The 14,754-nt window shown below is 36.6% G+C and overlaps 1 protein-coding gene and 1 long non-coding RNA gene across 2 annotated transcripts; one reads left to right on the top strand and one right to left on the bottom strand.

Annotated features, from left to right (window-relative positions):
* Positions 1 to 253: 253 nt before the first annotated feature.
* Positions 254 to 2,426, bottom strand: LOC121266760. Its single transcript, XR_005940913.1, has 2 exons — positions 2,307 to 2,426; positions 254 to 394 (listed from the first exon to the last, which is right to left on the bottom strand). It is a non-coding gene; the product is annotated as an uncharacterized LOC121266760 (long non-coding RNA).
* Positions 2,427 to 3,108: 682 nt separating this feature from the next.
* On the top strand, positions 3,109 to 3,915 carry LOC121267249. Its single transcript, XM_041171095.1, has one exon. It carries the CDS (start codon positions 3,109 to 3,111, stop codon positions 3,913 to 3,915), a length of 807 nt encoding a protein of 268 aa, XP_041027029.1.
* Positions 3,916 to 14,754: the final 10,839 nt, after the last annotated feature.

Here is a 14,754-nt window from a genome sequence, read left to right as displayed (position 1 = left end):
TAAAAATCAATTCCCTTTCTTCCCCTTAACCCGTCAACTCACCCAAGGAAAAGATAAAATTTCACTTCCTTTCCAAGCAAGCCAAAGTCAACGCCACCTTCATCCATTTCCCTTCCTCTTCTCTTTCCATCTTCAAGAAAGCAAGTTTTCCTCATCTCCTTCAAACCTTGTGACTCCATGGCAAGGGGAGAAGAAAAATATTTTCTCTCATCCTCTCCAAGCCATATGAGTATATTCCCTCCATGCCCTCTTCGGTTTTGATTCAAAACTTGGAACCAAAGCTTCTTTTCATATTCAAAAGGGTGAAATCTTGAAGTCCTATCATTTTGGCTCTTCATCCACACGGCTATACCACTATTTAGTCCTCTATCTTGCCTCTTGAAAGGGCTAAGAGCTTAAAGAATATTGACGATGGAAGTATCGAGGAGTATAGAGATAAGTAGCTATGACCATGCTTCTTACACCAAGTTCTCTTTATGAAAGAATGTTTCTCTCTCTTATTGCAAATGTTCTTCTAAAGAAAAGAGTAAATGAATATAGTATGTACAAGCCCTTTCTTGATAGCCCCTGTTAAACACCCTATCGATTATAATTGTGTGTATGTGTATAAGGTAATGCATGTACGTAGGTTCTAAGTCATGAGATTTCCATACATGCTTTCTCAATAAGCTTATTGATTATTCCTATATGTAGTATAGCATGAAAATGTATTTTTTTTCATAAAAATGCATGTGCATCGAAGTAAGAAAGATGATGAAAATGTTTTGATTGCAAAGGAAAGGAAAGGAACGTCTGATGCCTTATGCCTTAAGCGATGCTTTCAATGACACGAAGAAAGTGTTTCAAAATGTCTCTATGAGCTGATGCTTTAAATGACGCTAAGAAAACGTTTTAAGATGTCCCTATGAACTTGAATGAATGAATGTCTTATTGTATGAAAATACGTAATGGCCATATGAATGAAAAGGGTACCAAAGGAATGGGCAGATTGCAATGCCGGGTAGGTAGTACTAGTAGTGCACCCAGTGCGGCCCCTGACTGAAAGAGATTCCCAACCTGTGGCCACAGGTGGAATCCAGGTCAAAAGGAAGACCGCTAACCCCAACACACGGGGCGTAATAGAGTGTATTGGCCAAAGAAAGTGAAATATGAAGGTATCGTTATTTTTTTAAAATGTTTATGCATGAAAGCATAGTTATTGCTTATTTCTTAAATGTTTATGCATGAAAGTATTGCTTATTCCTTAAACTATTTATGCATGAAAGCATTGTCACGATTAGCAAACGTTTATGTATGCATGTTTTCAAAAGAAAAAGAATAGATGCCTAGTATATTCACTGCATGGTGTACTACTTACTGAGAATTTGACTACTTACTTACACAAAGCTCTCTTATGAAAGATTGTTTCTCTCTCTCTTTTCAAATGTTCTTGTAGAGAAAGAATAAATGTGTAAATATTATGTACAAGCCTTTCTTAGTAGCCTCTGTTAAGCACTCTATCGATTATAATTGTGTGTATGTGTATAAGATAATGTATGCACGTAGGTTCTAAGTCATGAGATTTCCATACATGCTCTCTCAATAAACTTTTTTATTATTCATATATGTAGTATAGCATGAAAATGTATATTTTCATCAAAAAATGCATGTGCATCCGATTAAGAAAGATGATGAAAATGTTTTGATTGCAAAGGAAAGGAAAGGAACGTCTGATGCCTTATGCCTTAAGCGATGCTTTCAATGATGTGAAGAAAGTGTTTCAAAATGTCCCTATGAACAGATGCTTTAAATGACACTAAGAAAACATTTTAAGATGTCCCTATGAACTTGAATGAATAAATGTCTTATTGTATGAAAATACGTAACGACCATATGAATGAAAAGGGTGCCAAATGAATGGGCAGATTGCAATGCCTGGTAAGTAGTATTGGTAGTGCATCCAGTGCTGCCCCTGACTGAAAGGGATTCCCAACCTGTGGCCACGGGTGGGATCCAGGTCCAAAGGAAGACCGCTAACCCCAACACACGAGGCGTAATAGTGTGTACTGGCCAAGAAAAGTGAAACATGAAAGTATGGTTATTTCTTGAAACTATTTATACATGAAAGCATAGTTATTTCTTAAACGTTTATGCATGAAAGTACGGCTTATGCCTTAAACTGTTATGCATGAAAGCATTGTCAGGAATTAGCCAAATGTTTATGTATGCATGTTTTCAAACGAAAAAGAATAGATGCCTAGTATGTTCACTCCATGGTGTACTACTTATTGAGTATTCGACTCACTTTTGTTTTAAATGTTTTAAACATCCAGGTAATGACGAAAAGGCTGGGGAGCAAGGCACTACTGTAGAGGGAGAGGCAGATGCTTAGGACCTTCCCTAACTAGAACAGTTATGTTTATAGATGATGGGTTATGGTTTTATGAACGTATAGACTCTGGGAGCCTTTTATGGATGAATGTTCGAATAGAATGTCTATCAGGTGTTCTCTTTATTCAATGAGAAATTTAGAATACATGTGTCATGTCCATGCCGACCGCATGTTATTAGAAAAAGAATAATGAAAATTAAAGGACAGGTATGTATGTCGCGATCTCACCCTTCCCGGTGCGGGGTTGTGACACTCCTGGGCTTGATGGATTCCCAGCTGTGTTTTACCAAACTCATTGGGACATAATGGGAAGGGATGTGACTCGAGCTGTACTTGAAGTCCTTAATAAATCTTGTGACATTTCCTCCATTAATGAAACTTTCATTGTGTTGATTCCTAAAGTTAAAAAGCCTCAAACAGTTTCTGAATACAGACCTATCTCTTTATGTAATGTTATTTACAAGGTGGTCTCAAAGGTCCTAGCAAATAGGCTCATGCTTATCTTGCCTCAACTCATTTCTCCTACTCAAAGTATTTTTGTACCTGATAGATTAATCCTTGATAATGTGATTGTGGCATTCGAGGCTATGCATTCAATGAACTCTAAGGTGAAGGGGCAGCAAGGTTATATGGCCTTGAAGCTGGATTTGAGTAAGGCCTATGATAGAGTTGAATGAAGTTTTTTGAAAGAGGCAATAAAGAAGTTGGGCTTCAATTCTAGATGGATTTCATTGGTGATGGGGCGTATTTCAACTGTTTCATACTCTATTCTCATTAATGGCTCATCTCAAGCTTGGTTTCAACCTATAAGGGGTTTAAGACAAGAGGATTCATTATCCCCCCATATTTTTATCCTTGTATCTGAAGTTTTGAGCTCCCTCTTGAATCATGTTGAAACTTCTAAGCAGATTCAAGGTGTCCAATTTGGTAGAAGCAAGTTAAGCATTAACCACTTATTTTTTGCAGATGATAGTTTGTTGTTTTGTCGAGCAAATGCAATGGAATGGGCTAAGATTCTGGACTTGCTTGATCTCTTTGAAAGAGCCTCAGGACAGCAACTCAACAAGAACAAAACCTCCATCTTTTTCAGTGCAAATACAAAGAGACTGACAAGAGAATACATCTTGGATTTGGTTAGAATCATAGCTACATCTTTCTATGAAAAATACAATGGCTTACCTACCCTAATTGGTAGGTCAAGGTATCAAGCTTTTGAAGGGATTTTGGATCGAGTTAGAAGTAGAGTGAGCAATTGGAAGACAAAACTGCTCTCACAAGCATGGAAAGAGATTCTAGTGAAGGCTGGGGTTCACGCTCTTCCTACCTATTGCATAGGGGTTTTCAAGTTGCCTAAGTCACTTCTAAGGGAGCTTAATAGAGTTATGCATCAATTTTGGTGGAGCCAACAACATAATGAGCAAAAATTCCACTGGGTTTCTTGGAAGCAAATGGGGAAGGCCAAATCTGCAGGTGGTTTGGGTTTCAGCCAATTAGAGAGCTTTAACCTTGTTTTATTGGCTAAACAGTGTTGGAGGATACTTTAGCAGCCTAACTCCTTGGCCTCATAGGTTCTTAAAGTCAAGTACTTTCCTAGTAAAAATTTCCTGGAGGCAAAGGTGGGTGCAAGACCCTCGTTTATATGGAGGAGTATCTATTCAGCTCGAAATCTAGTTGAAAGAAGTTCTGGTTAGAGGATTGGTGATGGCAATGGCACTCAAATTTGGAAGGACAGGTGGTTGCCTATTCCTTCAAGCTATAGGGTCCAATCACCTAAGAAGATCTTGCCTATGGATGCCAATGTTGCTGCCCTTATAAACCCAACTGCTAATCAGTGGAACAAGGTGTTGGTGAGACAGGTGTTTGAAGAGGATGAAGCTGCAACTATTCTAAAACTCCCTATTAGTGCATCTGGTGCTTGAGATAGATTAATATGGCTAGGCACTAAGGATGGGGCCTTTACAGTTAAGAGTGCTTTCCACCTTCAAAAGGAACTGATTTCAATGGTTGTGGTTTAGACTTCTTCTGTTGTCTATAAAAAAAAAAAAGGGATTGGACTTGTTGGAGGTATTTGATCCCTAATGCACCTAAAAGTTTTATGTGGAGAGACTGCCTTGAGTCTTTACCTACAAGGCTAAACCTGTTCAAGAAGAAAATCTATGATTCTCCTTTGTGTCCTATCTGTTTGAGTGAAGAAGAATCAGTGGCTCATATTTGTGGAACTGCACATCTGCTATGGATGTTTAGAGTTAGGGCCCTTCTGTATTTCATAAAAGTTCCCTCAGAATAGAATGTTTTAGTAAACTTGTTGAGGGACTGTGCCAATCTTGTGATCAAGAGTCTATTGAACTCTTTGCAGTAATAGCTAGGAGGATTTGGTATAGGAGGAATCAATTTATTTTTGAAAAATCTTTTGAACACCCAATAGACTTAGCCAAGCAGGCCAAGAAATCTCTTGATGAGTTCAAAGCTGCCCAACAAAACTCACAGCTATCCACTCGAGTGACTTCAGTGGAGACTATTTATTGGACTCCTCATCCACTAGGTTTTATAAAGATTAATTGGGATACAACCTTGTGTGAGGCCAAAGACAGAGTAGGTTATGGTCTGGTTGCTCAAGATCATGATGGAAGGGTGATAGCCACCAAAAATATTTCTAAAGCATCTCTATTTGATCCCTTACAAGCTGAATCTCAAGGTGCGTTTTATGCTGCATAATTGGCCTCTGAGATGGGATTTAATTCAGTAATATTGGAGGGTGATTCAAGCTAAGTGGTTAGAGGTTTGGAGCAACAAATGGATAGATGGGATAGGGTGGGCATGCTCTTTAGTGACACTAAAATGAGACTAGCATCTTTGCCTAGTTGGAGTATTAAGTTTGTGAAATTAGTTGGTAATGTCTTAGCTCATAATCTTGCAAAAGCTTCTTTAGATTTAGCAAAGGATGTTTCTGAACTGGTTTTTACACCAGATTGTATGCAAGTTGAAATTCTTTCATGAGTTATTAATAAAGAGTATTATTTTCTCAAAAAAAAAAAAAAAAAAAAAAGGAGAGGAGAAGAGAGAAGAAGGGAATCAAAATCTGGATAGTTTTTATTCAAAACCGTTGGCTTCCTCTGTGTTTTTCTCTTTCGATTTTTTTTTTATTTTTTTTTATTTTCTACACCAATGCAGCCCCCTAAACCTATAGACTCACTCTTACACTTGACCATGAAGAAATCATGAAAATATAGGGCACTATTCAGCTAACCAAGCATGACACAAAGCTACAAACTTCACTCATCATTCCACCTCCCACCTCCACGAATCCAAAGCCTCATCTTCATCAAAGGCCAATGTTCCCCTCCCCTCTTGAAGCATATAAATACCTCACTCACTTCCTCATTTCTTCACATCTCTCCTCCAAGCCTTCTCTTGAGTCTTGATAGCATTTATCCCCCTTAGTGAGCAATTTAGTAAAATCGAGTGAAGTTCTTGAGAGTTTTTGAGTGTTCTTCAATGAAGTTGTTTTGAGATCTTTAAGGGCCACGATTTCTGTAATTAATCTTTCCCTATCTTTTTTAAGTGTTATAATGACATATTAGGCTTTAATTTATGGCATGAGAATGAGGTTTTGATTGATTTTAATTAAGGTTTAGCATGCTAATGTCAAACCGGTCAGATTTGATATTTTGATGACATAAATTACTTTGGGTCAACTTTTAGCCATGGCATGACTAGATATCATTTTAAATGATTCACCAATGTCTTAGAATGAATTTTGAAGGTCTAATTTGAAAGTTGGAAGCATGCCATAATAGGCTTTAATTCTATCTTGTGTTGATCATCTAGCATGCATCGGTTTTGATTAATTTACCTAGGCTTGAATAATGTGCATTTATAAATCCTTTTGATTGGGATAATATTGAAAATGCATTATTTAACTACGTTTGGAAACATTTTTAGGTAAGGAAAGCTAGAAAATATCATGCATATGCTTAATGGATGGTTTAGTGAGATTAAGGTCTTAAAGCCATGTTTAAGTGTTGGGATAAACTTGTATGATTTGAGCCTAAGTTTTTAATTTTTCCCTAAGGTTATAATTACTATTGGCACTTGATGAATTTGAGAACACATGCATCCATAGAGGTTGAATAGTTGAAATCACATCTTGGCCTTAATAGAATGCATGCCATAGGTTGGGTATGATTGACATAGTTGCATTTTGATTCTCAAAGTTCTAAGGACATAGATGGTTTTAGAATATGGAAAATATGAGGTTTATGAAGTTTGGTTAAATTTGGGGCTTATTTGTAAATAGTAAAAATTTAGGCCTTTAGTGGAAATTTTGCTAAGTATAAGGGCAGTTTTGTAAATACTGAATTTTTGCACCCTTTGATTATGAATATCTTTCTTAGAGGTTCAAATCCTAACTTATAACTTTGATTACAGATGGTTCGATTCTCTAAACTCGAAAATTTTGTAAGTTAGTTTCTAATTTACTTTTAGATAACTTATTTATAATTCTTGTATAAGCGCCGCATTCATATTATAAATGTCATTTTGAGCATGAAATATTATATGATACATCATTGAACATTTGATACTTGTTTACATGACATGTGAAATTCTCACAATTTTAGCATATTGCATCTATGAATGTCAATTTGACATGAAAGCTTGCTACATATTCACATGTCATGAAATATATTTTCAAACATAGCATGAAAATAATTTTTGTTACGACCCCAAAGTCTAGGATAGGGAATTATCCTAGTGAAACTCTTCTGTCCACTTTAGAGTGAGTAAAAATAAAGTGGTAACTCTTGGGTTAACGAATAACAATCAACGAGTTTCGAATGAGTTATTTTTAAAGAACGTCAGAGCAAAATCAAATGTTATGACACCTAATACTGGTGGTTGTATATGTTATGATGTTATGATGATATTATGTTATATTACTAATGCATTGAGAACGAGTCTGCAGACAACGTAGTCTCAATGTAACTTGTACTATAGTCACCAATAGGTACTCACAGTGCACATGAGGAATTGTGATGATACCATACGTTATGTTGTTAATGTTATGATTAATTATGAACTACTAAAAATGATGAAATATTATGATGAAATTATATTTTTTGACGGTTGAAGTAAAAATGTTCCCTGAAAGAAAATGTGCATAAAAGTTTTTCTAAAAATACTGAGGAATCTGGATGGGAGACAAAATATGGATTTTTTTCCTGCATATCATTGCATGCATATCATGTTTATCATTAATCATGCATATCTTATCTCTGTACAAGTTGGTTGTTTAACTTACTGAGATTTCAAGAAATCTCACGGTGGTAGTTACACTACCATTCCCTCCGAATGATAGAAGTTGTGTCAGGATCGACATACGATGAGCATGATAAACCACTGGCTTCAGATGGCTGAGGGTCCAATGTGGAAAGGAGACTGGACTTGATTTGAACTTTCGTAGCAACGACTCTATATACTATAGAGCAGATGTGAGAGTTAGTCTGGCTATGTAGATTCAGCTTTATGAATATTCTATCTCCCACGTTATGTTGAACTCAAGTGGACCTCTTAAGTGAGGAAGTACCTATTTATGTTTTATAAATCATTAGGATGTTTAGTTCATTCTAGCATCAATTATTTTTATCACCCTTATTTCGACTGCAATTATTGCATACTGCTAGTTGAATATTATGATGCATTGCATATTAACTGTAATGAACGAGGGTATATAATCTTGTGTTGTATGTTCCGGCGCTCCAAGTCTTTTTTTCCATCCCAAGCGGAGGTTATGGGTGTCACACTCAGTGTTGACAAAGTCATGCACCCTATCCATGAATTCTCGCAACTTTGTTGGAGTCTTTCTCGCCAATTCTGCCATGAAAGAGTTTCTAGGCCATACACCCCCCCTTAAAGGTGCTGACATCGTGATCTTTTCATCTTAATCATTCGCTCATTGTTGAACCTCGCTAGTTACACCTTCAAACTCTTATCCTCTCATTGTTTGATTGTCAGAAGGTACGCAACTGGTTGCCTTCTACATCTATTGCCCATGAATTGAGTTAAGAATTGCGTCCCCAACTTCTCGAAACAATCTATGGAGCCTGGCTGTAACGTCCCAAACCGCCCTCTCGCTACTCCATTTAGAGTTAAGGGGAAAGCTTGGCGCACAACTTCCCAAGGAAAGTCATGGAGGGTTATATGGGCTTTGAACATCTCCAAATATTCAACAGGATTCGTAGATCCATCGTGCAATTTGATTTGTGGAACCTTGAATTTAGGTGGGAGGGGTACCATCATTGTTTCTGTGCTATAAGGTAGATCTATGCTATTGAGTAGATGGTCGATAGCCAAGGATGTTCCTATCCTATTAGCCATCTCCTTGTACATGTCCATGGGGTTGCTTAGGTCGTGGTGCATTTTTCTCTTCTCCTCATCGTCAAAGGCTCTAGAGAAGACTTGGTGTAGCATCTTCTTTGAAACCTCTCCATCTCTAGAGTCATCTTCTTTAGTCTTTCCTCCATTTCACGAATCTACCCTCCATCTTAACATTTGCCTATTCGCTCGTTGAAATCGTTTCTTGATCACAGGTTGCTTGGGAACTTGTCATTGTAGGTACACGGAAAGCATGTTCAACTTTCTCAAAGATCCAACATACAGTGCCAACTATTGTGGACGTATTTAGTATTTTCTGCAATAGAATCTGCCTGCAACCAAAGAATGGAAAATGGCTTGGTGTGTAATGCCTCGGTCTCGAAGATCCTGAGATTTAACTCTTATTACCCAAAATCATCTCCAATAACATAATTTTATATACACCAAAGACTCCATAAAAATATTAACTTATTTGTTCAACACAACTATCAATGTTCCTCCACATGGGCACAAAAAATTATAATAATAATACCTCAATAAAATAAATTAAAATCTCCACAAAGACTCGAAAATATCCATATATCAAAATACCAAAATAACATAAAATAATAAATCTACTACATAGGACTCTCCAATAAATACTTGTACACTTTGGCACTTATTCTTCTACGATCATCAAACCTTACTAACACTTCCTACTCTTGATTTCCAGCTGAACCATCAAAATTATCTCAAAAATATTGTGGAGATATGGGGTGAGTTATTAACAACTCATCAAGTAGAAAACATATACTAGTATGTAAACATGGGCATTTACAAAGTTCAAAATACAGAACAAAATATTTATATTTTCAGAATATAGAATCAGAACATGTTATCAAAAATATCAAAGCGAAAGTTTAGAAATATTCTTATTGAAAATTCCTTTGGCATAGCATAAAGGAAACATCACATAAGAACAGAATTCCATGTCTAACCTCCATGGTAGGGTTGTGCAAACCCTGGCGGCCAGCCAAGAAGAAACAAAATGTGAAATCTTTTCCTTATTCATTCTTGGAGCTCCGAGTGTGCACATTGGAAAGATCACTCAAAAAACCACTTTGCTTCCAAAGTGGGTGCACCAGAAACAAGAAAGTTGGTACCAACCCAAACAGAGGCCACATTTTTACACACATGGTAAGGACAGAGCAGAGTAGAAACAGAACTATATACAGAATCAGAATGCTATGCCAAAAATTTTCAGATGCCACATTTTATCAAAACAGAGTACTGAATAGAATCATATCATCTCCATAATTAAGAGCATCTTCACATAATCATGCACAATTTTTCATATTAGCTCTTTTTGCACAGTTCAAAAACATAATGCCAAATATAGCTCATGTTTACACCAGTCATGACAGAAAATATTTTCTCTTCTTGAATGGAATCTCATGCAAATGTAGACAAAATGACCGAGGTTGTTTTCAAGTTTTTCTTTTCATAACAAAACATGCATATTTTTTCAAAATCAATCTTAGTCCATTTTGTTTATGCAAAGTCTAGCATAGGAATTCCGCTTGTCTGGACTTTTTAGCTTTTTAGAATTTTCTCACAATAGTGCCAAGCAAATATTAGTCGTCACCTATAAAAAGTCACGTAGCTTCCATAAATTTTCGATCGAACACATATTTTGATACTGAAACCTGAAATGCTAAAATAACATATATTCCTAAAATTCTAAAATTTCCGTATTCCTAAAATATCGTCACTTCCCAATTCATCGATATCCACTTAATATTTATTTAACCTAATTCCAACTCAATCACAAGTCTATTAAAAAAAACAAACCATAAGATACTATTGGTGTTTTGTAACAATTAAAAACTGACTCAATATCTGACCAAAACCCACTTGAAATAATTAAAACAATCTGCCATGACTTCCAACAAAATGGCAAAGACGTAAATAATATTAAAAAAAAACTTAGAATCTTTCATTGGGAGTTATACGTGTGATAATGAGGGCATTTAGGTAATTATGTAATATAAGTGGTAGAAGCTAACGGCTAGAGCTTGGAGAAAATAAATTTCAGATCAGGAACTACATCTAGTGAGGGAGGGACCGTGTGAGATACTCACCGAGAGAGTAGTTACGAAGTGGCAGTGAGATGGCTGAGGTGGTGGTAGTGCACTGTGGAAGTGCGAGAGAAAGTGATGAGGGAAAGACAAAGACCGAAGAGAGAGAGAGAGAGCACGACGTGAGGGAGAGAGGAAGCTCACTGTAAGACGGCGAGGAGGTGTGCGATGGTCTTGGGTGATGGGAAGCTTTTGGCGATGGTTTCTATGGGGTTTCCGACGTGTTTGGCTCTTGGCGATGGTGGTTTGCAGTGGCTCACAGTGAAGAAGTAGGTGCTCTATTTTGTGGAGCAAAAATGGAGATGACTTTGGTTCTCTATGCAAGTGACTTCTGGTTTCGCATGCGCAGGGCAGTGGGGCTATCACATGGTGATTTTGAGTGGGAGGAGGGCTCACAGTGTGGAGGTTGGTTTCATGGTAGTTGGATATGCTGCGACTTGTTGTTGCAGTTGAGGTCATGCAGGGGGGCTTTTCGTGTGGGTTGCTGCGCGATGATGGTTGGCAACATTTCCAACGGCATGAGCTTGATGCTGCTACTTCGTCATGGGGGTTTTCTTGCGAGGTAGCTATTTCATGTGGCGAAGACTGAGGGAAGGAGATGACAGCTACGTGGAGGAGGGGTTTTAGAAAAACCCAAGGCTGCGGCAACCCTAGCTTGAGGAAGAAGATCAAGATGTATGGGGTTTAACATGTACGTGTTCTATATATAGTGTGTTGTTGTGAACCTTAGTGGGAAGAAGACGTGCATGGTGTGGAAACTGATCCCAAACTAATTGTTGGTTCTCACGAGCTTGGGTCTGGGGGGCACAAGGTTTGGGCCTTGATTCAATCTCTAAAATGATCTAACTTGTCCCCCAAGTTTCTTTCCCCATAAAAATATTCCACTTGATCCAAAGATATTTAATGATTTTAATTTCATTAGCAGGCCTAATAAAAATTCGATATCCGTCAAAATAAAATTTGGCTCGTTGTCCTTTCCAAAAATTACTCATTAATCTTAAATGGACTTTTCATATGTATAAACCCATAAACTTTTAGAATGCACGCTTGGTACTGGGCCTGGTTGTTATATAGGGTTGTGAGGAAGACCTCAGATGCCTAAGTTGGTGATAGCAAAGTGTATATTCTATTTGTTTTGTATCCATAAGTCCGCTTTGATGCATACCTTAATCCCTATTTATATGCATTGGTTGTTTTTGTATATTAATGCGACGCCCCCAACCTCTGTTTGGGATGGAATGAAGACTTAAAATGTCGGGAAATTTAAAACAAGGTTAGAACCTCCGTTCATGACAGTTAATATGCAATACATCGTATAAATGCATCTAGCAAGATGTAATAACCGCAGCGGAATAAGGGTGACTAAATAAAATTTATGCCAGAATAAACTAAAACATCTTAATGTCATTCATAACCATTATAAGTTCAAATCATAAGGTAACATAATCTTAGTGTAATTATTCTTGATAATAAGTCTCCATGGCTAAATCAACTACTTCAAGCGTTCTAATGCACCAAGGGTTTTAGGGCTATAAGCATCAAAATGAGATCTAATATTTTGTCGAGATCTAGCTCCTCTTCAGTCAATCGGATCCACTGGTCCATCTGGTCCGTCCTCGTCGAGTCCTAACACAACTTCTTTAATTTTGAGTGGAATGATAGTGGGTCCACAATTGGTGAGATTTACTTCAAATTTCAGTAAGTTAGACAACCAACGTGCATAAAGATAAATTATGCATGATAAATGATAAACATAAAATACATGCGATGCAGAAAAATTAGTATATGTCTTCCATCCAGATTCCTCAATATTTTCAAAAAATTAAGACACATTTTCTTATAGAGAATATTTTTTCCTTCAACTATCAAAAACATATATTTCCTCATAACATTTCATCATTATTAGTAATTCATATTTAATCATAACATTAACATCATAACGTATGGTATCGTTACAGTTCCCTATATGAACTGTGAGTATCTGCTGGTGACCGTAGTACAACTCATATTGAAACCACGTTGTCTGTAGACTCGTTCTCAATGCATTGGTAACATAACATAACATCATCATAATATCATGACATATTCACCTACCAGCCTTAGGTATCATAACATTTGACTTCGTTTAGGTATTCTTTAAAAATAACTCATTTGGAGCCCATTGACTGATCTTCGTCAATCCAAGGGTTACCACTTAATTTTTACTCACTCATGAGTGGACAAAAGAGTTCCACTAGGATAATTCCCCATCTTAGCATTTGGGGTTATGACAAAAATTATTTTCATGCATATGTAGAAAGCTTTCATGTGAAATGACATTTATATACATTATGTTAAAAATGGTGAAAATGTCACATGTTATGTAGGCAAGTAGTCGTATACTCAATGTATTATATAACATGATATTTTATGCTCAAAATGACAATTATAATATGAATGTTGCATTTATCAATAAATCATAAATAACTTATCAATGTGTAAGTTAGAGGCCAACTTACAAACTATCTAAATTTGAAAAAATCGTAATGGCTGTAATTAGAGTTGTACTAAGTTAAGATTTGAACTAATACGGAAGATGTTCATAATCAAAAGGTTTCAAAAATGGATATTTACAAAAATACACCTAAACTTTCCAAAATTGCCACTAAGGCCCTAATTTTTCACTATTTGTAAACAAACTCTAAATTCCACCAAAATTCACAAACCTCATATATTATATGCTCTAAAATCATCTATGCCCGTAGAATTCCAAAACTCAAGGTGGAACTGGTCCAAATGCACTCAACCCGTAGCATGCACTCTAGTTGATGCTTAAGTGTACTTCCAACTATTGACCCTTATGAATGCATGCATATTCAATTTCTTTAACTGCAAATAATTACTATAATCCTTAATGACATGTTAAAAGCTTAATCTTAGATGAACAAGTTTATCCCAACACTGGATCATAGCTAAAAACTTTAATCTTCATTAATCATCAATAAATCAAGCATGATGCTTCTAGCCTAAATCGCAAAGGCATGCTTCAAAATTCAGCCAAATCATGTATTTTCATTCTTATCTCAATCACTAGGTTTTCTAAATACTCATATTTCAAGCCTAGATAAAATAAATCAAAACTTCATAAATTAAACATATATTAATCAAAATCGTGCTTGCTTGGATGGTCAACACAAGATATAATTAAAACCTATAATGACATGCTTTCAACCTCAAATTTCAACCTTAAAAAATAATTCTAAGACATAAATAAATTAATCCAACCTTAATAAATGTATTAATTTATTAATAAATTAATGCTTTCAACCTCAAATTTTGAATTTCCATCTTGGATGCATCACCTTGTGCAGGTGAATAGTGACCCAAATCAAATGATTTTCTTCACTTTCAGGTGTTTTCAGGTAAACAGAGAGTGCAGGTGCTACCATGGTGCATCATTAGAAGGAAAATAAATGAAAATAGTTTATGACATCAGGCATAGTAGCCGTCAGGTTCAAGGCTGAAATTCTTCAACCATTTTGATCATTTCTTGACTCACCCACTTGTCCTCTCTTCATGGCTGATTTATGCAGGTCATGAGTCACTCTTGAAGGCTTTTTCAGTTGGTAGATGGTAGAGGATTGGCTACGAAGTCATGATGTGTGTGCATCTCAAAGAAGAGAGTGAGGTTGGGGTGGATGCCGAGAGGTGTCTTGCACAAAAAGCCAATCTGTTTTGGCTCTATTTGAGGTGGCTTTGAGTCAGGGTTCACCATGATGACTGGAGGGGCTTTTGGGGATTGGAGGAGAAGGAAGTTGGTGTGTGGTGGTGGCTCATCCAAGTGCAGATGTGCAACAAAACTCAAGCCATTTGGTTTGGCTTCAACTAGGCCTCTCTAATGGAATCGGTTGGAAA

The sequence above is a fragment of the Juglans microcarpa x Juglans regia genome, chromosome 5S, assembly GCF_004785595.1.
Source record: "Juglans microcarpa x Juglans regia isolate MS1-56 chromosome 5S, Jm3101_v1.0, whole genome shotgun sequence".
Taxonomy (NCBI): domain Eukaryota; kingdom Viridiplantae; phylum Streptophyta; class Magnoliopsida; order Fagales; family Juglandaceae; genus Juglans; species Juglans microcarpa x Juglans regia.
Note: the sequence above shows the minus strand (reverse complement) of the source record. Positions and strands in the feature narration are given on the sequence as shown.